Below are 23,775 nucleotides of genomic sequence, written 5' to 3'. Positions count from 1 at the left end.
GGTACCCAGTATTTGTGTGTGCCATATAGTCGATACCCATTCTTATTGTTTTAATTTTTATTTTGTAATGATCGACAAGTTGGGGAAGAGGACTAGACCTGTTCGTGGTTATAGGCCCGTGGGCATAAATTCTGGCCAAAAAGCCCAACCCGCAATAAATTCGAGCCGGGCTCGGGTTTTATCAAAATAGCCCGGCCCGGCCCGACCTAATACTAGACTTAAAGTGAATAATGTGATTATGTCCATTTGAATAAATTTTTTGATTTAAGAATGTAAAACTGTGTTTTAAAATAAAAAAGAAAGGGGAAAAAAACCATCTTGTAGGCCCGTTGTTCATTTAAATAGGAAAAAAAACTATTTGAATTTTTAATTCTAATTTAAATAGGGAATTTTTTTTTATTAGGTTGGGCTTCGGGCTTTTTATTAGGGCTGGGCTCGGGCCCAAGTTATAGGCCTGTTGGTCGGGCTGGGCTCGGGCTCGGGCCTAGCATATTTCCCTTAATGACAAGTGAAAGCCCGACCCGACCCATGAACAGGTCTAAAGAGGACTAACACCTTTTAAATGTTTCAAAAACGTGTATTGGTGTATCCAATTGCATCTAGTTACATTGGTACGAATTTGATAAGCCATGTATTGATATTTTAATCCTTGATCCTAAGAGGGAATGAAGTTGACAATTTTCCCATCACATTAATGTCCTACTTAGGGATTTTCTCTAGAAGAACCATTAGAGGGATTATGCATGAGAAATTGGGAATGCTCATATGAAGCATATATGAGATAAATTCCATGTCCCTTCCCCCATTGTATAAGCAACTGAAGCAAATATCCATCTATATCGTTTAAGCCATGGATGAGAGACTGGAATTGAAATAACCCGAATTAATGCTGTACAACTATCTAAATCCGAGCTAGAATTTGAACTAATAGAAAAACAGATTGTCAATGAATTTGCAATAAGAAAAATGTCCAGACATCAAATTGCAAGAGATGATTTCCTGATTATCATGATATTAGTATTTGAGAACCATAATTTTTGTTATACTAGCAACTACAAAATAAGCTAGTGAAATTTATGGGAGACACTGAACAAAGTAACTATTTGTGTTGTTCCACATTGCCTTCAGAATGATACTCCTTCCAATGCAAACAAAGGATTGGTAGTTGGAAGGGAGGCATATTACTGGGGGACCAAAATGTTGTAATCTTCAAGACATCCTATTTCATGTCTGTGCGAAAAAAGGGTCATTATCGAATGTTGGTCCCAACTATCTGGGGTCTTGGGAGTGGACCGAATATGGTCCTAACATTTGAATTTTTTTTTCTCAAAGTGGCCGCTCTCTTCCTGTCTATGCAAAAGATAAAATATAATTCTATTGGAAAGACATTTCTTGGACAAAAGATGCTCATAATTTCCATCCATTTATTCCAGATGGTTCCAATATCTCTTGAATCACCATCAAATCTAGAAGGTCTTCAAAGGATGTGGCTGGTAGAGACAGTTTATGGCATGTAACAACTTTCTCCTTGGTCCTACTGCATTTGCACCCATATCCTTGAGCTTGTTCATGGTTAGATTTACTAGCTGAAATTTATCAATATTCCTACTTTGGAATATTTGTATGAATTGCCCCAATCCCAATGATACAAGCCACCTGCTCAACCCACCAGCTACTGCTAGTTTTCTTTCAAGTCTCAAGGCCCGCATCCTATGATTTTGCAACACACCCCCATCAAGGCAATTGACTGATCCATGAGAAAATGTGGCCCTACTTGGACAAATCTGTAGAGGAATGCATGGATCCACAGTAGGTTTTGGGGCTCTTAACAACCCAACTATTTTTGACGATCTATGTGCACTTTGCAATTGCTTGTCACAAATAAGATCTAAAGATGGTGGCTGCTGCATGGTTTCTCCAGCACACTGATTTGGACATTCTGAAACTGTGCTAACGGTGGGCTCTGGTAACTTCTCTTTTATAGGATTTAACTTTGTGGCAAGAGTTCCTCTGTTCATCTGAACATTCACTTTTGGTAGTAAGGACAAAGACTTCTTTTCATCCATTGGACACTTCTGAGTATGGGTCTCAGTTGGGACCACTAGTCTGCTTTTAACTGTCCCCTTGGAGTTGGCTTGTTTCTTTCTCTGATTCTCATATGCAAATCTGATGGGTGTTGGTAGAGGTGGAACCAGAATGTTAATTCTCTGTTTCTTAACAATCACCCAACTATCTTCATAAAAAAAGTCACTTTCTGCCCCAGTGTTGTCCTCATTTTTGGATATTGCAATCAGCTCTCTTCTTTTAGCTTTCACCATTAGAAAAAAAACCTGTTTAATATTTAACAAATATTAGAATGAAACACTCCACTTCTATTAATACACTTTAAAATAAAATTTGAAGTCCAAACTTCATAATCAATTGATCAAAATTAATGAATTGATAAGCCTATGAGGTCTTCAAGAGAAAAAAAAAAAAGAAATAGCACATAATGGTCCTACTCAAACAATTTTTTTTTTGTAGAAAGTGAATAGTGTAAAAATAAATATTATTATGTAGGGAAAATTTGCTAACCTGTAGGGTCTTATCATACTAATTTCAATGCAAAAAAAATAAAAGAATAATAGTATAATACATGTGTTAATGGGAAATCAGGAAAAAAATCATCTCTCTTAGGCCATTTAGATGGTGTATACATGGGAATGTCCAACTAGTTAGTGGAAATCCTCAGGGTTGGCCTGAGGTAGAAGATATAAGCAGTGGTTTCTACCAAATCTCTATATTTGCTTAGTCCTTTTGTATCTTGCTTCAAGTTTTCGTAGTTTAAATGCTACTAATCCTACTTACATCTCCTGATAACCGCCGTAAAACTTGACATCTGATTTTTTTTTTTCTTTTTTAGCCTTAATATATACTTTTCCTTTAATTTTTTTTTTTCACTTCCTACATTTTTTTATAATTTATGTTTGGAGCTAAAATGTATACCTTTATTTAATATTTTATCATTATGTATGTTTTCTGCAAGTTATGTTGTTTTATAATGAAATACATTTTTTTTTATTTTTTAGTTGTATATATATTTATATTTTTTATCATCTTTACGTCTTTTCGTTCTTTGAAATGTATACATTTTTCATTTTCTATGTTTTTTAGTTGAAATATATATTATATTTTGATTTTTTGGTGAATCATATGTTTTTTTTTTTCATCGATGTCTATGCTGGTAAATTTCAGGTATATAGGTTGGCCCAACCCAATTTTATCTCAAAGTGGTGGTTTGTTTTCTTAAATTATGGTTGGTTTGGATATGTGGGTTTACACAACCTTGGTCTACCATGTGCAATAATGAGAAGGAAAAAAATGATTTTTAAGGACATGGGTTGACCCCTACTATTTAGAAATTGACTTAAAGTACCCCCAACTTTCTAACAATTGACAAAATCCTCCTACCATTAGCTCCATTAATGGAAAGGTAGAAAAATACTATTTTACCTATCATTCTTCTTTAAAATTTCAAATTAAAGCATTTGAAAAATTTTAAATTAACCAATTTTGATTTTACTCTCCATTATTCTTCAAATTTTGAAATCTGCAAACCCAATCTCTAAGTCCCAACTCTCACTTTTCTCTCCATCTCCATACTTTGTTGCATTGAATGAAAGCTACAAACAGATATTTCAAAATTCCAAACCGAATATCTATGTCTCAACTCTTGCTTTCTCTCCCCATTTTCGTGCTTTGTTGCAACAAATGAAAACTAGACATAGATTTGAGACTCTAGACAAAGGTTTTTTCTTATTTGTTCTTTTACTTGTTTTCTATATTTCCTTATTTTATATATCTCTTTGTAGCTAAGCCACTCTCCAATAGCTACTAATGGTTTTTTGTGGGAACAAAATATATTTTCTTAGCAAATAGTCAATGAGATATGTCCCTAGAGGAAGCTTTATCTCATCCCAACTTCCTAGTAATAAGAATTGGCCCATTGGATGTTTCCTAGTAATAAGAATTGTCCTATTGGACGTGCAAAAGTATTCCATAGGTAAAGAAAGTGCTCAAGTGTCATGGTTATTGGGCAATAATTGGATCTAGGTTTTAGTTTAAACATATGAGCTAATATAAAGCCTCATTATTCCAAGCTTCAAAGTTATTGGTCCAAAACCAAATGCAAATGAACACTAATCAGAAAGGCACCTTATTGACCTCCAAAATAGAAAGTGGAATTTGACCCTCATTGGTAATCTCTTCAGCCATTGCAGATGGGTATCCTCAAAATAAAATTTTCATAAAAACTTTGGATCATGACAAGCTTGACAAACTTTTATGGGGTCCTAATCAAAAAGGAAACTTCATTGTGGAGGATGGTTTTGAAAACCAAACCGGAAATTCAACAACTTTGACCATTGGTTTCTGGGTCAAATGGTCTGACCGTTTGGTCTAAAGTATGCTACGGGCCGGACCTGGAACCATGACTGATTCTCAGGTCAACTTGTCCAACCATCTAGTCTGATCTGGTTTTCAAAACCATGTTGTGGGGTCTATGTATAAGGTAACCAGGAATGTTTTTAGTAAGCTAAAGTATGATCAGGTTGTTTGGCTAGGATGATCCTTGTCCCCTTAAAATTGAAAGATTTTCAGCATTGAAGTGTTTGATCTTTGGAAAGAAACTTATGTGAATAAAGAAATATGATAATTTTATTCTTCAAAATTGAGAAAAGAGGTCATGGTAAAAAAGGTGTAATCCCCACTTTTTGGGATTTCTATTGTTGGCTGAGTTTTAGATGTATAATTAGTAGAGTTCATCCAAATCCTTATTAAGAGTTTGATTGTTGCTAATAAATAAGCTCACAACAAACCCAAGTATGAGGATCTTGAATCACCTTTTCTATGTTGATTTTCTTTTTATTTTTGTAGAAAAGCTCCTATGAGTAAAAGGTGCAGTGAGACATTGATATACAAACCATCAATAGTTTTTCAAGGTTCTAAATACCGGCGTATCGGCTTGTGTTGGTGTTTTTTTATGTTTTATTTATTTATTTTTCAAAATCGGTTTAGAGGGGTCGGTTTAAGTCCCGGCTACCCTCTGAACCATGGCCTGGTCTGATACAATCCTTGTAGCGGTGTATCGGGAAGCTCCTGGCATGATACATATCGGCTGATACGAGCTGATACGTACAGATACTTTGAACCTTGCAATAGGAGATTTTAGACAGATGCATGCTTGTAGGACAAAAGAAAGCAAATATGGCAAAACAATAGTGTAGTGTGTTTGTTTGGCAAGGTCTTGATTTACAAGAAGATGAACACCTATGGAATCCTTAAATCGATTAGAGAAGTAAGAATGACAATGAAGTGGAGGTTTTGATTAATGATTTTCTGTATGATAGCCTTTTAAAAAAAAGATGACATGAGAAATACTCTCAAGTGGCAAACCTAGAAGATGTGAGGTTATTTATCTACTTTTATTGGAAAGTGGTCACCAAATGTCCAATCCCTAGAATTAAGCTGACCTTTGCTTAATTAGATTAACATTTGGCTCCAAATAATATTTGCATTTATTACAAAAAATGGCAAAATCTATGGTGCATGAATTAAACCATGAACTGAAAAACTTAAACCAATGATGAAGCAATGTGTAAGAGTTGAATCTTTTAACATTGTTGAAGTCTTTAATGGTAAATACACCTTGTGAAATATGAACCAAAGAAAAGTAAATAAACCATGTGACTTCTTTAACATGATTGGTTGAAATTTTGATTTAACATATAACAAATATTCGTAATGTGCCTTTGAATTCTTAGGAAATCTCTCTATTGAGGATCAATCTACTTCCATTATTTGCATTCATTAGGAAATTAACACAACATCAAGCTAATGGTCTAGAATCTAGATTTTGAACATATCATGATGTCCATATCAAGATGATAGGGCAGTAGACCGAATCGAGGCCAGTCATCCAAAGGAATATGGTGCAACACGTGTTAGAGGATGGGACGATGGACAAGACTCAAGTTAGCATGCTCACTTGGCACGCAAATTGGGTAAAAAGGCCAAAAGATGAACTGTTGCACCCTCGTAGGCTCACTTGTACAAGAAACCCCGAATGTGTGATGAAACAGACAAGGTCTACCAGGTTGGGGAGACCATCTGGTGTGAAGTTGGTGATGCACATTTATGACCCAGTGAAACCGCACCATGGTGAGACCTATTATTGGTTAAACCAAGATGGCATGCAAGATTAAGAGGGATAATTTGGGAAAGACCATGTATTTGAAAAGACCTCGGGGAAGGGATAGGTATAATGAAGACACTAAAGCTGACTCTCCCCTCCACCATGTACAAGGGGACAAAGGGAAGGGAAGGTTGGGGCAGCTATAAATACCCCCTTGGGAAGTCATTAAGGTTGACACAGAGGTAATAGTTGGAGAGAATTAATAGCAGAAGAAAGACTAGTGAAGAAGGGTCTCGCCCTAAGGGTTATGTCTCTCCGAGGGCGAAAGCCAACCCAAAACTCAGTTCCACGCTCATGGGATTCATGGAAGCAAACTCTCCACTGTAGACGGAACAAAATGGATCGCCCTCTTTTGGCCCCTGGTCCCAACCGACCTTTTAGATTTTGCTAAATAGCTCTTGCCAGGATTTTAGTCCCATGAGTTGTTATCGGTTAACACCCAATAATTAGGCCGATAGAAAAACTAATTTATGGTCAAAGTACTAGCTTAATATAGTGCTATAATCCTATGCAAGGATTAAAATATCAATATGCTCGGTACCCAATATTTGTGTATATCATATAGTCGATACTCATTCTTATTTTTTTAATTTTTATTTTGTAATGATCAACAGGTTGGGGAAGAGTACTGACACCTTTTAAATGTTTCAAAAACGTGTATTGGTGTATCCAAGTGCATCTGGGTACACCAGTACTGATTTGATAAACCATGTATTGATATTTTAACCCTTGATCCTATGAGGGAATGAAGTTGACAAATTTTCCATCACATTAATGTCGCCCTTAGGAATTTACTCTAGAAGAACCATTAGAGGGATTATGTATGAGAAATTAATAATGCTCATAGGAAGCAAATATGGGATAAATTCCATGTCCCTTCCTCCACTATATAAGCAGCTGAAGCAAATACCCATATATATCGTTTGAGCCATGGATGAGAGCCTAGAATGGAAATAATCCAAATTCCATCATAATAGAACAGATTGAATTTGACTTATTAGAAAACAGATTGTCAATGATTTTGCAATAAGAAAAATGTCCAAACATCAGACTGCAAGAGGTGATATACTGATTATCATGATATCAGTATTTGAGAACAATAATTTTTGTTATACTAGCAATTACAAAATAAGCTAGTGAAATTTAGGGGAGACACTGAATAGAGTAACTATTTGTGTTGTTCCACATTGCTTTTAGAATGATACTCCTTCCAATGCAAACAAAGGATTGGTAGTTGGAAGTGAGGCATATTACTGGGGGACCAAAATGTTGTAATCTTCAAGACATCCTATTTCCTACCTATACGAAAAAAGGGTCATTATCGAATGTTGGTCCCAGCTATTTGGGGTCTTGGGAGGAGTAGACCGAATATGGCCCTAACATTTGAAATTTTTTTACTCAATGTGGCCGTTCTCTTCTTGTCTATGCAAAAGATAAATATAATTCTATTGGAAAGCCATTTCTTGGACAAAAGATGCTCATAATTTCCATCCATTTATTCTAGGTGGTTCCAATATCTCTTGAATCATCATGGAATCTAGAAGGTCTTCAAAGGATGTGGCTGGTAGAGACAGTCTATGGCATGTAACAACTTTCTCCTTGGTCCTACTGCATTTGCACCCATATCCTTGAGCTTGTTCATGGTTAGATTTACTAACTGAAATTTATCAATATTCCTACTTTGGAATATTTGTATGAATTGCCCCAATCCCAGTGATACAAGCCATCTGCTCAACCCACCAGCTATTGCTAGTTTTCTTTCAAGGCCCAAGGCCCGCATCCTATTATTCTGCAACACACCTCCATAAAGGCAACTGACTGATCCATGAGAAAATGTGGACCTAGTTGGACAAATCTGCAGAGGAAGGCATGGATCCACAACAGATTTTGGGGCTCTTGACAACCCAACTGTTTTTGACGATCTACGTGCACTTTGCATTTTCTTGTCACAAATAAGATCTGAAGATGGTGGTTGCTGCATGGTTTCTCTAACACACTGATATGGACATTCTAAAACTGTTCTAATGGTGCGCTTTGGTAAATTCTCTTTTATAGGATTTAACTTTGTGGAAAGAGTTCCTCTATTCATCTGGACATTCACTTTTTGTACCAAGGACAAAGACTTCTTTTCATCCATTGGACAATTTTGAGTATGGGTCTCAGTTGGGACCACTGGTCTGCTTTTAACTGTCCCCTTAGAGTTGACTTGTTTCTTTCTCTGATTCTCAGATGCAGATCTAATTGGTGCTAGTAGAGGAGGAACCAAAATGGTAATTCTTTGTTTCTTAACAATCACCCAACCATCTTCATAAAAAAAGTCACTTTCTGCCCTAGTGTTGTCTTCATTTTTGGATATTGCAATCGAATGTCTTCTTTTAGCTTTCACCATTGGGTAAAAACCTGTTTAATATTTAACAAATATTAGAATGAAGCATTCCACTTCTATCAATACATTTTAGAATAAAAATTGAAGTTCAAACTTCATAATCAATTGATCAGAAGTAATGAATTGACAAGCCTAAGAGGTCTTCAAGAGAAAGAAAAAGAAATAGCACATAATGGTCCTACTCAAACGAAAAATTTTTGTAGAAAGTGAACAGTGTAAAGCTGGATATTATTATGTAGGGAAATATTGCTAACTTGTAGCGTTTTATCATACTAATTTCAAGGCAAAAAAAAAAAAAGAATAGTAGTATAACACGTGTTAATGGAAAATCAAGAAAAAACTTCTCTTAGGCCATTCAGATGGTACATACATGGGAATTTTTGGTTCAATATTTGAAGGATCACATTTAGATGACTGGGGTGAAAGCTAGCCCGCTCAATCGTCATAACTATCCTATCACCAGTTTCCTTCTGAAGGTTCAAAAGAATGTAGCAACTTTTGAATGGTTTAATGGATGGGATTGTTATTTTGATTCAATAGGGTGAGACTTTGGTGCAGACTGCAGAAAATGGTAGTAAAGATCAACGGTAATGCTCCCACTAGTTAGTAGAAAGAAATGAGCACCGGGATGTGTAGGATATGCAATCAACGATCACACATTGCATGAGATACGATGAAGATAATAGTGAAGAGTAGCGACCTCAAGTGATCATAGCTCGTGATCTGAAGTGCATTGTGAGTCATCCGCATCGCATCACAATTTATAATACTTTTCTTAATAGATCACTTTGCCCGACACATAAATCGCATATTCTCAGGTCAATGTTTGGCCATATCACACATCATCAAAGCATGTTCGCATCCAAATCCAGGAAAGAGTGTCATGAGTCTAGATGGAAGCACATCACTAGTCTAGATGGAGTGAATTGACTTAACCTTATAGAAACAAGTCCAGAAAGTAACTTTCTAGAAAGAAAAGGCCTCTAAGAAAGTTATAAATAGGGGGCCTCTGAAGAGACCTGAACATGATCATTTTGTCACACTTCCCTCTCGAATCCTTGAGGCAGTTGCAACCATTCCTGCTCTTAGAGACTCTTTTTGCCATGATTTCCTCAGCTCTTCCTCCCTCTTCAACCTCATACCTATCTCCAAGTGTCATTTGCTGTCTTTCAAGCAAAGACTCTCACAATACCAATCTAGACCACCCTACAGTATGTATAGTGGCATGCCTAATAGAATCTTTACTTTCACTAGCATCTGGATAAGTAGACAATAGCAAAAGCGGATTTAAGAAGACAATAGTTTTGAGAGAAATCAAATACCAACCTTCCCAATCTATTTTCCTTCAGGAATATGGATTAACTGCTTCTTATGATTTCTGAAAATCTCAGACACTACCAGATACCAACATTTCTAATTATTCTTCAATACCACATGATATTTTCTCATTGTAAACTCCAGAGAACTGCTACACCCTTATTTTTTTACAGAGAAGATAGACATGTCAATGAAACCTTTCAACCATGAAACTGCTTCTCCTATTAGGAAAATGTTAGCTCTTCCTTCCTCTTGAACCTTGAGCACCGTCAGACTTCGACTCTTACCTTTCTCTAGAATGAAGTTTTTTCGCTTCAAATGCCATTCAGTTCTTCATCTCCTGGCTGGAACAAAGAGCTCTTCACATTGATTCTCCATCTCCCAACCATATGACCTTGCTTTTGTTGTAGCTTGTAGGCGGCTCCTCCATGAGCCATCTTTCTTTTGTGTAAGCAATGCTGGGACTGCACATGGGCTTTCGCTTTCACGAATCAACCCCTTTGCAATCAGGTCTTCCACTTGCCACTTCACTTCAGTCCTATGAGTAGGTGGCATATGATAGGTAGGAAGACTTGACAAGGTTTTACCTGAAACCAAATCTATGGCATGCACATTGCATAATGGAGGTATACCACTTGGTAACTCCCCATTAACAAGCTCATCAAATTGTTCTAGTAATGGCTGGATTTGGGGATTTTTATCAACTCTTCCAACTGGTTAGCCATTAAATTCCTACCAACCAGCATATACATCACACCTGACTTCTTGCATTACTCAATTTTATGGGCTGAAAGGTAACCTGCAACCTTGCTGTCCTTAGGACTTGTAGCTTCTCCTTCATGGGATGCAAAGTTATCTTCTTCCCATCCTTCCGGTTGGTGTAAGTATTGGCATCCATAAGATGCACCATTTTGTGATCATATAACCAAGGTCTTCCCAAAAGTATATGACAAACATCCATAGGAGCCACAACACACCATGCTTCATCGTCATATTTATCACCAGAAGTAAATCTTACAAGGCAACGTGAAGTAATGGGAAACTCCATACCTTTTTGGAAGCAAGCAACCTTGTAAGGTTGTGGATGTTTCTCCGTGACAATAAGCTGAACTGAAGAGAGTCTTAACACAAGGTTTAAGAGGTGTCAAAGAATGAATTTGACCCTCACCCCCAAAGAGCTTTTATTATATTATGTATATTTGCAAGTAAGCCCTTATGGGGATAATAGATTACAAGAAAGCCCTTATAGGGCTGAAGGAGAAAAATAAACGAATAAAATAACACAATATAACAGGGACTATAATAACAGAATACATTAAAACTCTCCACATTCCATAGGCAGCTTTAGCTTTTTTACAGCATCCTTGGATTGGAGATGATATTTCCTCTGCTCCCTCCATCCAAAATAAGATTGCACACCTTTGCACCAGAAGTGGCACATGTACGGAATATGCTTTGACAATGCCAATCCTCTTCTTCACTCTTAGGGGATATTAGCACCCTTCTCACCAGAAAACTCTCACCTTGGGAAGGAGATACATCAACTTCTTCCTCTTCAACTTCATAGTCATCATACATAGGCTCCACAAGTTCTTCTTCATTATCTCCTTCAACAAGATTAACCCTTCGTTGTGGACATGCATAACAGGCGTGTCCCCTTTCCCCATGTAGGTTTTCAAGACTGTTATTCAGTCTTGATCACTAAGAGATTTCAGGTTCGATGAGAAGAGAAAGTGAAGAAGATGTAGAAGAAAGAGTGATGGAAGAGCAATATAACACAGATTTTGAGGAGAAGAACAGAATGTCAATCATTCTGCCGCCGCCACTTTAAGTTAATATATATAGGTTATGCTAGTTACATGAAAGGACATATCTGCCCTTGGTGTTTACATCATAACTGTGACTAGATAACAACCAATATAAAACTGAAACTAGAAATAACAAAACAACAAAATAACCACAGCTGTGACTAGATACATTCTACCCTACGGACAGAGTGGTACCACAGATGTGGGGCCCACATCAATGTTCTCTACACTCCCCCTCAAGTTGGGAGTATATGTTCATCATTCCCAACTTGGATAGATCCGTCTCTAGCTTCTTTCTTGATACGGCTTTAGTAAGAATGTCGGCTAGTTGCATACTGGATGTAATGTAAGGGAGGCATACTTCTTGAGATGATACCCTCTCTCGCACAAAATGGCGGTCAACTTCAATGTGTTTGGTTCTGTCATGCTGTACTGGATTATGTGCTATATTAATGGCGGCTTGATTATCACAGTACAGCATCAGGGGTTTCTCATACTCAATACCCAACTCCTCAAGTAGAGATCTTAGACATAGGATTTCAGCCACTCCATTGGCCATGGACCTGTATTCTGCTTCAGCACTTGACCGGGAGACCACACTTTGTTTCTTACTTCTCCAGGAGACAAGGTTTCCTCCCACAAGGGCACAATATCCCGAGGTAGACCTTCTGTCATCAACACTCCCAGCCCAATCTGCATCAGTATAAACCTCCACCTTCATGTGATTGTTGTTCTTGAAAAGTATACCCCTACCTGGGCATCTCTTCAAGTAGGCTAAGATTCTTTCTGCCGCAAGAAGATGTGTGGTTCTAGGAGAATGCATGTACTGGCTGACAACACTAACAGCATAAGTAATATCTGGCCGAGTGAGGCAGAGATATAGGAGCTTTCCTACCAGTTGCTGGAACATAACTTTGTCTTCAAGAAGCTCCCCACTCTCGGCACTAATCCTGTGATTCTGTTCAATTGGTGTATCTGCAGGCTTGACACCTAACTTTCCAGTTTCTGCCAACAGGTCTAGGACATATTTCCTCTGAGATATAAAGATCCCCTGTTTGGATCTAGCAACCTCAATACCCAAAAAATACCGGAGTACACCAAGGTCCTTCACCTCAAATTCTTGGTGAATAAGCTGTTTAAGAGACTCAATCTCATGGCTATCATTCCCAGTGACCATAATATCATCAACATATACTGCCAACAGTGTCAAAGAGGACTCCACCCTCTTGATGAATAGGGTATGATCTGACTGGGCCTGTACATATCCAAACTTCACAAGTGCTAGTCTGAATCTATCGAACCAAGCCCTAGGTGACTGTTTCAAACCATACAAAGCCTTGTTGAGCCGGCAGACCTTCTTACCTACTTCTGCATCATAGAAGCCAGGAGGCAAACGCATGTAAACTTCTTCCTGCAGATCTCCATTCATAAATGCATTTTTCACGTCCATTTGGTATAAAGGCCAAGTGTGACTTTCTGCAAGGGACAAGAGAACTCGAATAGTAGTCATCTTGGCTACCGGTGCAAATGTCTCCAAGTAATCTATGCCATAAGTCTGTGTAAACCCTCTTGCAACTAACCGAGCTTTATACCTCTCAATAGATCCATCTGCATTATGCTTCACCGTAAATACCCATATGCACCCAACTGGTTTCTTTCCTTTTGGCAAATCAACTACCTCCCAGGTGTTGTTCTTCAACAGAGCATCCATCTCAACTTGCATTGCATCTTTCCATTCAGGGACGGATAGGGCTTCTTGCACTGTTCTTGGAATAGGGACATTGGAAATGGAGCTAAGGTAGGACCTGTAGGTAGGAGATAGGCGATCTTAAGATAAAAAATTGGAAATACAGTGGGCTGTGGATGTGGTACAATGTCGTTTCCCTTTACGGACTGCAATTGGAAGGTCAAGATCATTTGTAGGGGAAGTCTCTGTGGGCTCTGGGACTGAAGTATCTGGACCTGGAGCTGAAGATGAGATTGGAGCTGGTCTGGACTGCTGATGATCAGGATCAACCTGCCTGCACCGCCTGTGATAAACCCTCAACTCCTGATCCCTCTGACCACCCTCACCATTGCAGTTCTCATCACCCAATGGAATAGGTAAAGGAACTGCCCCACTCTCACTGCTCTCCCCCTGAAGACAAGAACTCAAACCCCCACTCTCACTACTCTCCCCCTGAGGGGCAACCCGAGGATAATAGGGTGTCCCCTCAAAGAAAGTGACATCCATGGAGACAAACTTCCTCCTGGAGACAGGATCATAACAGCAATAACCCTTTTGAGTTTGTGCATAACCAAGGAAGATGCATTTGGAGGCTTTGGGTTCGAACTTAGAGGGATGGGGTCCGAGAAGCTGAACAAAGCAAGTGCAACCGAATGTCTTAAGGGGAATAGAAAACAAGTTCTCACGTGGGTGTAGAAGCGAAAAAGGAGATCACATATCAAGGACCCTGGAAGGGACCCGATTATTAAGGTATACCGCCGTGAGGATAGCGTCCCCCCAGAAGCGAATGGGGACATTAGATGTAAACATGAGGCTTCTAGCCACTTCCAAAATGTGCCTATTCTTCCTCTTGGCAACTCCATTCTGCTGAGGTGTATGAGGACAAGAGCTCTGGTGGATAACCCCATGATGAAGAAGATAAGATGTCAATGATTTAGCAAAGTATTCCTTTGCGTTATCAGATCGGAGAACTTTGATCTTGGCATCAAACTGGGTTAGGTTCGTTTGGTGAAAATTTTGGGTCAGGGAAGGTACCTCATCTCGTGAACGCATGAGATAAACCCAAGAAAAGCGGGTATGGTCATCAACAAATAACAAAAAATATCTGTACCCACCCATGGAAGGGATATGATAAGGCCCCCAAACGTCAGTATGCATAATATCAAAAGAATTATCACTCCTTTTATTACTCAATAAATAAGGCTTTCTACAATGCTTAGCAAATTCACAACTTTCACACTATAGCGGAGACAACTCAATAGACTCAAATAAAGTAGGAAACAAACTCTGTAAAGATCGAAAAGACAAATGACCTAATCGGTTATGCCAAAGCATAACCGGACTCACACTCTTAGAAACAAAAGACAACTTCTATACTAACTCTCCTTGACGAAACCGCTCCCCGAGCAAATAGATCCCATTCGTCTCATGGCCAGTCCCAATCACCTTCTGCGTCTCCAAGTCCTGAAAAACACATCGGTTAGGGAAGAAGGTTATTGAGCAGTTCATATGCTTGGTAATACTACTGACTGAAAAAAGGTTAGTATCAAGCTTAGGAACATGCAAAACAGATGATAGGGAGATAGTATCTGAAGGCTTGATGTCACCCTTCCCAGAAATAGGAACCAAGGAGCCATCAACAATAGATACCTTATCCCTACCAGAAGACAAATGGTAAGTAGTAAACAGTGAAGGCAAGTTAGTCATGTGATCAGATGCACCTGAGTCTATTACCCAACAAGGTTCAGTAGTACCTGAAACTGAGGCATGATAGGCTGAAGCTCGAGTACCTGAATGGGCGAAGGCAGATGTGACAGGGGCTGATGGAGGCTGCGGTGGCTGAGCTGAATTTCCAACCTCCTTTTCTAGTTGTATTAGGGCAGCCCGAACTGCAGCTAAGGTCTCCAAAGATATTCCTTCTGTGCCAGATGAGGATGCTGAATCAGTGTTCATGGCTACATGAGCAGTGCCCTTCTTGTTTCTTAACTTCGCAGGAACCAAGTGGGGATGCAGTTTCCAACATGTCTCTTTTGTATGTTTGGGTTTCTTACAATGTTCACATACTACATCCTTCTTGTCTTCCTTCCTCTTGTCCTTCTCTGAATCACCCCCTGATTTGGGTGTAGCCGCTACAAAGGCTGATATGGGTTGCATCATAACCTTCCTTCTGGTTTCTTCACTATGTACAAATGAGTAAGCCTGAGAGAGAGTCACATTGTCTCTAGTCAAAATCTGCGGCCTCACAATATCATATTCGGAGTTCAGTTCCGCCAGGAACTCAAACACTCTGTTTGTCTCGATGTGCTTTCTATGCGTCTGAGCATCTTTGGGACTCTCCCACTCAAGAGTCTCTAAGTGATCAATCTCATGCCACAGGGACTTCAAGGTAGAGAAGTAGACCGATACCGGTTTCTCTCTTTGTTTAAGGGTGTTCACTTCACATTTCAATTCATATGCTCTGGCAACATTAAGGGGTTGGGAGTAAGTTTCTTTCATAACATCCCATATCTCCTTAGCTGTTTTTGCCCACAAATAATTCCGGCTAATATGAGGCTGCATAGAATTACACAGCCATGTCATAACCAAGTAGTTTTCTTGCATCCACTTGGTATATGTCGGGTCTCCCTTGGAAGGTTCTTTCATATCTCCCAGGAGGTACCCTAATTTACCTCTTCCACCAATAGCCATCATGGCTGATTGGGCCCATTCCAAATAGTTTGATCCATCAAACTTTACGGTCGTAATCTGACCACCTATTTCAGAAATACCACCATAACTGATGTTCCCAAGACTGCCTTCTGCCTGAATTTTAGACTCCATTTCTGTCAAGTCTCAAAACAGTACTTGAATCACCAATCACAATCAAAACAGTATAGGCCTGATCTGTATTCTCAGTGTATGTGCACAAAACCAAAGTAATTCTGATCTGAAACCAACTAGCCAACACAACAGTAGTTGTCTGTAGATCTCTAACCCCCTTAGAACTCTGAGAACAATTTTAAAACAAAACTGATATGCTAGGGAAAGTTAGGGTTTTAATCAGTCCTGAAAGGAAGCAATTCAGTCGCACAGTCCAAACTATATAGATGAGCTTGCAGTAGGGTTAATAAGAAACCCTAGAATCTGATCGGATCTACCAATCAACTTAAGAGTAGCTCTAGGTAGATCACAGAGTTCGGTCAACCACTAGAGCTTGCCGCAGATCACTTTCAAACCCTAGAGTAGAAAGGAACACAGTTTGGTCCAGGGTTTGATGTAAAACCTTAGGAAATCGAAGAGAAAAAGAGCTAGAATGGTTCGGCCTTCCCCTCCAGATAGGTCCAACCTATCTTCTCTGAAAGAACTTCTATTAAAAAGTAACAACTTACAAGGAAAAAAATAGTTCGCTGCCTTCTAGGGTTACCTGAACCCTAGTCTACTCTGATCCTTCCTGACCACCAACACTCTGCAACCCTAGCAAGTTTCCAACAGCTGCTAGTACCTCTGGCGATCTCCAAGAATCAGTTTGCGAACTCCTCTTTTTCAGCTTTCAGTCCTAGGAGATTCTCATGTGGTCGGATGGTATTAGACTCACATGAAAAACCTTAACTTGGCTCTGATACCATGTAGGTTTTCAAGACTGCTATTCAGTCTTGATCACTAAGAGATTTTAGGATCGATGAGAAGAGAAAGTGAAGAAGATGTAGAAGAAAGAGTGATGGAAGAGCAATAGAACACAGATTTTGAGGAGAAGAACAGAATGTCAATCATTCTGCCGCCGCCACTTTAAGTTAATATATATAGGTTATGCTAGTTACATGAAAGGACATATCTGCCCTTGGTGTTTACATCATAACTGTGACTAGATAACAACCAATATAAAACTGAAATTAGAAATAACAAAACAACAAAATAACCACTGCTGTGACTAGATACATTCTACCCTACGGACAGAGTGGTACCACAGCTGTGGGGCCCACATCAATGTTCTCTACACCCCACATGTATAACAATGTATTGAGGGCATGCTGACATCCTTGGAAGATCCATCACCTGGGCAACCAATTGATTTTGGCAACTTCTTTTCCTTTCTCGCTTCTGTCCATACCTCCAACACCCTTGAACCCAGCCTAGCTGCCACCAGCAGCACCTCTATCATAACAGGAAGCAATAAGCTCAGTCCTTGTGTTCCTAGCAGCCCTGTAAGACCTCTGATTTGAATCTGGCATCCATGCATACAGCTGGAACTCTCCTTGACCCTAATCCTCTGATTCTAGCTTCAGCCCAAAGGGCATGCTGTTTGGCATCCTCCAGATTTGTGAGCAACACCACCCCAATCTCATCTTGAATTGAGAGATTCAGGCCTGATAAATAATGGGCAGTAAGTTGACCATTAGTTTCTTGGAGACTTTTACACACTAAGAAGTTATTTAATTCATTAGAATAGTCCTCAACAATACGATCCTTTTGTTTCAACTCATGGAAGCGGTGGTACAGGTCCCTTAAATAATCAACAGGCAGGAACTGTTACTGTATCTTTCTCTTCATGTCTTCCCACGAACTGATCTTTTCTTTTCCTTGACGAAAGCATACTTCCTCAACTTTCTTCCTCAATTGAAGAGCAGTTCCCTTCAATTTTATCTTAACAAACTTAACTTTTCTTTCTTCTGACATTGCCTTCCATTCAAAGAAAATTTCAACAGTTGTCTCCCAATCTAAATAAACCTCAGCACCTGACATCCCATAAAAATCAGGTACTTTAACTCTTCCCATATTCAAATCCAGAGCTCTTACCAGCCTTTCCTCTAAACTTCCATGATCTTGTCTCTCCCTTGAAGATTATGAAAAGGATTAATATCCTCTTCATAATTAGATCCTTCATATTCCTTCTGGTCACCTTCTGGTCCACCAGCAGGCTCATGGTTGCCCTCCCGTACCTCCATTTGGGCCTCCGCTCACCGCCTTTGCAGTGCACTTGGCACGAAAACTGTTCGATCATATGTCGCATATCTAAAATCTAAGCTTGCTGTCCTCTGTCTCCATGACCAACTCTTCCTCTTGCAGCCATGGCAATAGATCAGTTTGCTCTGGTACCAAACTGATGCAGGGAGAGTAGGGGAAGAGAGAGGTTTAGAGGGTGAGGATGATCAGAACAAGGAATATGTTGAAAGGGCTGTAACAATCCTTTCAATTTGATAATATTGATTGAAAAGAAGCTTGCCTTGCAAGCCACATTAAAGAAAAAGCCACAAACTAACAACAAAAGACAACAAAACGTTTAATCTATAAAAATTACAAAAAAACCCTCAAAAGACCCCCTGGCTACAATCTGCTACAGTACCCATGAACAGTGATACTACAGTTACGGGTTGTATGCCCTTCATGCTCCTGCACCGACCACTCTATATGGTTGTTCCCATCTGGTATTGCAGTGGTAACTGAGCCCAAAGAAAGATCAATTATCCCTCCTGAAATCATGCTACCATCTAAGATTTGCTTCAAATCAGTCCCCAATAACTTCACCTCCATCAGGTCTGAACCAATAAAAACTACAACTGAACCAAAAAAAAAAAAAAAAACAATACTCTCATCAAATAGAAGTTGTTGAAATCAGTTAGTTGTTCTCAATTTTTATTTATATTTCTGTCCTTTAGTGCCACAGGGGCACTCTTGTAATTCTACTTATTTTTATTATTAGTTGGGTTGCCCTAATATAAAAGCTAATAGCTGGCGCCGGCGGCTATGGGATTTTGAATCCAAAATTTTTTCTCTTCTCTCTTCCTCTTCTCCCTTCCTCCTCTCTTCTTCTCCTTCTCCGATATCTTTAACCTGAAAAATGGTATCAGAGCGGGTTTTCTGAGATTAGAAAGAGTGCGATAAGTCTTCTGAATCCTTCCTTTTTTGACTTCATCTTGCTGTGGATTGAATCTGATCAAGAAGTAGATCGGACTGATCTGAAGGGGGTTCTACTAGTCCTCTTCCCTTCCTCGGTCGTGTGCCAAGAAACCCTTAAAGGAAGGGAACTCTGTTGATGTGAAGATAGATCTTTCTTCTGTGGATCGTGTGATCCTCTCTTGTACCCAGGTAAGTGGGTTTTGGAGGTCTAGATGACCTGAAACTGCTATGTTCTCTTTGAACTGTGGATCGTGTGACCCTGATATTTTTTGTACCCAGATAACTGGGCAGTGTAGGTCTAAATGACCTGTAACTGTAAGACAGTAGTCGGCTATCTTCCTTGGGAATTTTTTCAGTAGCAGTATATCCAAGAAAAGTGATGAAAGGGTAGATACAAAGTCGGCCTAGCTCCAGAGTTGCCCTCTTTTTTCCCTGAAATGTCTTTCCGCAGTGTGCAAGCAAGCTGATCTGTGTGGTATCCCCATAATTTATTCTTGACTGAGATTGAACTGAGGATTGAACTGTGGAACTGAACTGAATTGGGGATTGAACTGTGGCTAAATGAACTAATCTGAACTGAAATGTTAATGAATTGTGGCTGAACTGTGACTGATTTTGAACAGAACTGATCTGTGAATCTAAATCTTATAACATGTCTCCTGAGGATTCTATCCTATCTAGTGGGTCCTCCAGCCAAGGTGCAGTGAGTGGGTGATTTGACATGAGTTTCCCCATGGCTGTGATACCTTTTGATGGTCTTAACTGCTTAGAATGGTCAAGGGGAATCAAACTATACATAACAGCTAGGGGGAAGGTAGGCTATATTAATGGTAAAACTAAAGAACCGAAGTCTCAGGGGCTAGAGCATGATAGGTGGGATCAGGAAAACAACATGATGATGTCATGGCTGTTACTTTATGTTGTCTCAAGTCAGGAAGACCTTCATGTGGACTGAAACAGTTTTTGAGATTTGGGAGCAGGCAAAATCTACTTATTCAGAGCAACGTCATTATGCCAAAATATACTAGTTGCAAGCTGCCTCCTCTACTTGTAAGCAGGGGGAGAGGACCCTCTCAGCTTACTATTCAGATTTGACCTCAATATGGAAAGAACTAGATCACTATTAGAACAATGATTGGAAGTGTGATGCTGATGCTAAGGCCAAGTCTCTGGTTTCCCAACAACGGGTCTTTGCCTTCCTCTTGGGGCTGAACCCTGTATATGAGTCCCTCAGAGTTCAGATATTAGGAAGTAAAGATCCTCCTTCAATACAAGTGTATGCTCTAGTACAGTCCGAAGAGAGCAGGCGGAGTGTGATGAATAGCTCCGAGGGGGAGAAGATTGCCTCAGCGGCTAAAGGGAGTGTGGGTGTAGGAGGTAATAATTCCTTTACGAAGGGTGACTTCTAGAAGAGAGTGAATGATAAGGATAAATTATGGTGTACTCATTGCCAGAAGGCTAGACATACTCGAGAAAATTATTGGGACCTCCATGGAAAGCCAAAGTGGGATTAGGAGTTGAGTAAGAAATCAGATCAGAATAAGAACCCGGGACAACTGAGTAAAAAAAAAGTTCAATACAACAAATTTGGCCTCTCATGAGCCTCAGTCATCTACTGCTATCAACCAAGACTGCCCATCCATTGCCGATCCCCGAGAAGATATCATTAATTCTTTCCATGACCACTTGGATCGTATGGGAGAGCAATCTGCCAGATGAATTCTGCTCCTCTTGCCTTGATTTCATTTGCATCTACTTCAGGTAATGGTAATCCTGCCACCGCCTTCATCTAATTCCCCTAGGATAATTGACTATGGAGCTTCAAACCATATGATGGGCAAGTCAAATTGTTTTCAACTCTATCACCTTTTATCTAGTGGGGACAAAGTGAGATTAGCTGATGGTTCTTTTTCCATCATAGCTAGTCAAGGAACCATATCCCTTCCTTTTGGACTTACCTTTCTAATGTATTACATGTTCCAAAATTACCTATAAAGTTGTTTTCTATCTGTAGCATTACAAATTCATTAAACTGTTCAGTGACCTTTTTCCCTTCTTCTTGTGTACTATAGGATTTGGACTTGAGGAAGATGATTGGTAGAGGTCGTATGGTGGATGGTCTCTACATGTTGGAGAACAAAGCTAGTCTTGTGGTCATTGAGTCTTCGAGTTAGTCTAGTATGAGTCAAGTCTACTTGTGGCATAGTCGTTTGGGTCATTTATTTTTTGAGTCACTAAATGTCTTACTTCCAGATTTATTTAAATTAGTGTCAGTGTCTGAGTTCAAATGTCAAACTTGTCAGTTGAGAAAACATTGTAGAAACCATTTTTCTTCAAGAAATAATAAATCCAATTTTCCTTTCCATATTGTTTATTCTGATGTTTGGGGCCCTGTTACTTTACCATATGAGCTTGCCTATAAATATTTCATTACTTTTATTGATGACTATTCCAGATATACATGGGTGTACCCCATGCGGTCCAGGGATGAAGTCCCAAAGATTGTGAAAGATTTCCAACATTTCTAGTCTAATAATGCTAAAGAATACTTCTGTTAAAATAATTTAGTTGCTGATGTTAGGGTCTGTTTGGCTAATTAAAGTGTTTTTTATTTCGTTTTTTCTTTCTGTTATGTCTGTTATTGTACTCAGGGGCACAAGGGTCTTTTCCCTTGTTATTTCTGCCGCCCTATATATATTAAAATAAAGGCTGGCGCCGCCAACACTGTTACATTGCAAAACCCTTCTTTCTTCTCTCCTCTCTTCTCTTCTCTTCTCTTCTCTTCTCTTCTCTTCCTCTTATTTCTGGCCAGCCATACTGTCAAGATGGTATCAGAGCGGGAATACTGATTAAAGAGAGCAAATCGAACAACCTTACTGAGAGAACAGATAAAACAGACTTGCTGAACCTGGGCGGAACAGAAATCTGATTCTGGACTGAAAAAATAGCTCTACAACTAGTACAGTTCTCCCTGTTTTCTCTTCTTTACCCTCCTTGGTCATGTGCTGAATGAAAACCCTATGAGTCTGGGCAGCTAAATGCTGTCGAATCTGTATACCCCCAGTTTTTTTTGGATCGTGTGATCCTGTTCATGTGTTAAGACAACTGTAGGTCAAGGATGACCTGTCTTCTCAATGATTTGATTTGACTATAAGTAATAAGGATCTCTCCTGTTGATTAGTGGTTGTTAGACATTCTGGAATTCTGGTAGGTTGGGACTGTTAAAACTATACAGGTCTGAAATCTGCCGAATACTACCTCTGTTTTGTCCTGAATTTGGTATTGTTTGTGCTCAACCTGGTTGTTAAACCAGTAGACGTTCAGGACTGCTATCAGCCTTGAACCCTAATAGATTTCAGGTTCGAAAGTAGAAGAAAAAGTATAGAGAAGAGAGGAGAAAGAGAAGGGAGAGCAGTAGAACACAAGGGTTGAAAGGAGGGATAGAATCTTAATGTTCTGCCGCCGCCACTTTTATTTAGTATTTATAGGTTATACTAATTACATGGAAAGGACAGATCTGCCCTTAGTATTTACATAACAAATAGAACAAAATAAAACTAAAATAAATAACAACTGAAATAACCAACTGACCATCAGCTAACCCTAGGATGACTAGAACACATTCTACCCTACGAACACAGTGGGACCATAGCTGTGGGGCCCACATCAGTGTTTTCTACACTCCCCCTCAAGTTGGGAATAAATGTTTATCATTCCCAACTTGAAAAGATCCGCCTCTAGCTTCTTCCTTGGTACAACTTTGGTGAGGATATCTGCTAGCTGCATGTTGGATGTGATGTACGAGAGACTCACTTCTTGTGATGAGACCCTCTCTCGTACAAAATGTCGATCAACTTCAATATGTTTAGTTCTGTCATGCTGTACCGGATTGTGTGCTATATTAATAGCCGCTTGATTATCACAATACAGCATCAGGGGCTTCTCATACTCAATACCCAACTCCTCAAGTAGTGATCTTAGCCATAGAATTTCAGCCACTCCGTTAGCCATTGACCTGTATTCAGCTTCAGCACTAGATCGGGAGACAACACTTTGTTTTTTACTCCTCCAAGAGACAATGTTACCTCCCACAAGGGCACAATATCCAGAGGTAGACCTTCTGTCATCAACACTCCTAGCCCAACCGGCATCCGTATAGACCTCCACCTTCATGTGGTCATTGTTCTTGAACAGTATACCTCTACTCGGGCATCTCTTCAAGTATGCTAATATTCTTTCTACTGCAAGAAGGTGCGTGGTTCTAGGAGAATGCATGTATTGGCTGACAACACTAACTGCATAACTGATATTTGGCCGAGTGAGGCAGAGATATAGGAGCTTTCCCACTAATCGCTGGAACATAACTTTGTCTTCAAGAGGCTCCCCACTCCTTGCACTAATCCTGTGGTTCTGTTCAATGGGTGTATCTGCA

General features: G+C 39.5%; 1 protein-coding gene across 1 annotated transcript in view; it reads right to left on the bottom strand.

Annotated features, from left to right (window-relative positions):
- Nucleotides 1-982: 982 nt before the first annotated feature.
- LOC148871451 (Sterile alpha motif (SAM) domain-containing protein) overlaps nt 983-23,775 on the bottom strand; it is a 41,301-nt gene continuing 18,508 nt past the window's right edge. Inside the window, exon 3 of the mRNA XM_088968053.1 lies at nt 983-2,330. Coding sequence (XP_088824179.1) covers nt 1,467-2,318 — 852 coding nt within the window. The 5' untranslated portion in view covers nt 2,319-2,330 and the 3' untranslated portion in view covers nt 983-1,466. The remainder of the gene's footprint in view (nt 2,331-23,775) is intronic.

The sequence above is a fragment of the Nelumbo lutea genome, chromosome 2 (assembly GCF_056320005.1).
Source record: "Nelumbo lutea isolate HS-2025 chromosome 2, American lotus-T2T, whole genome shotgun sequence".
NCBI lineage: Eukaryota > Viridiplantae > Streptophyta > Magnoliopsida > Proteales > Nelumbonaceae > Nelumbo > Nelumbo lutea.
The sequence above is the reverse complement of the archived record's forward strand: the minus strand, read 5'-3'. Positions and strand labels throughout refer to the sequence as shown.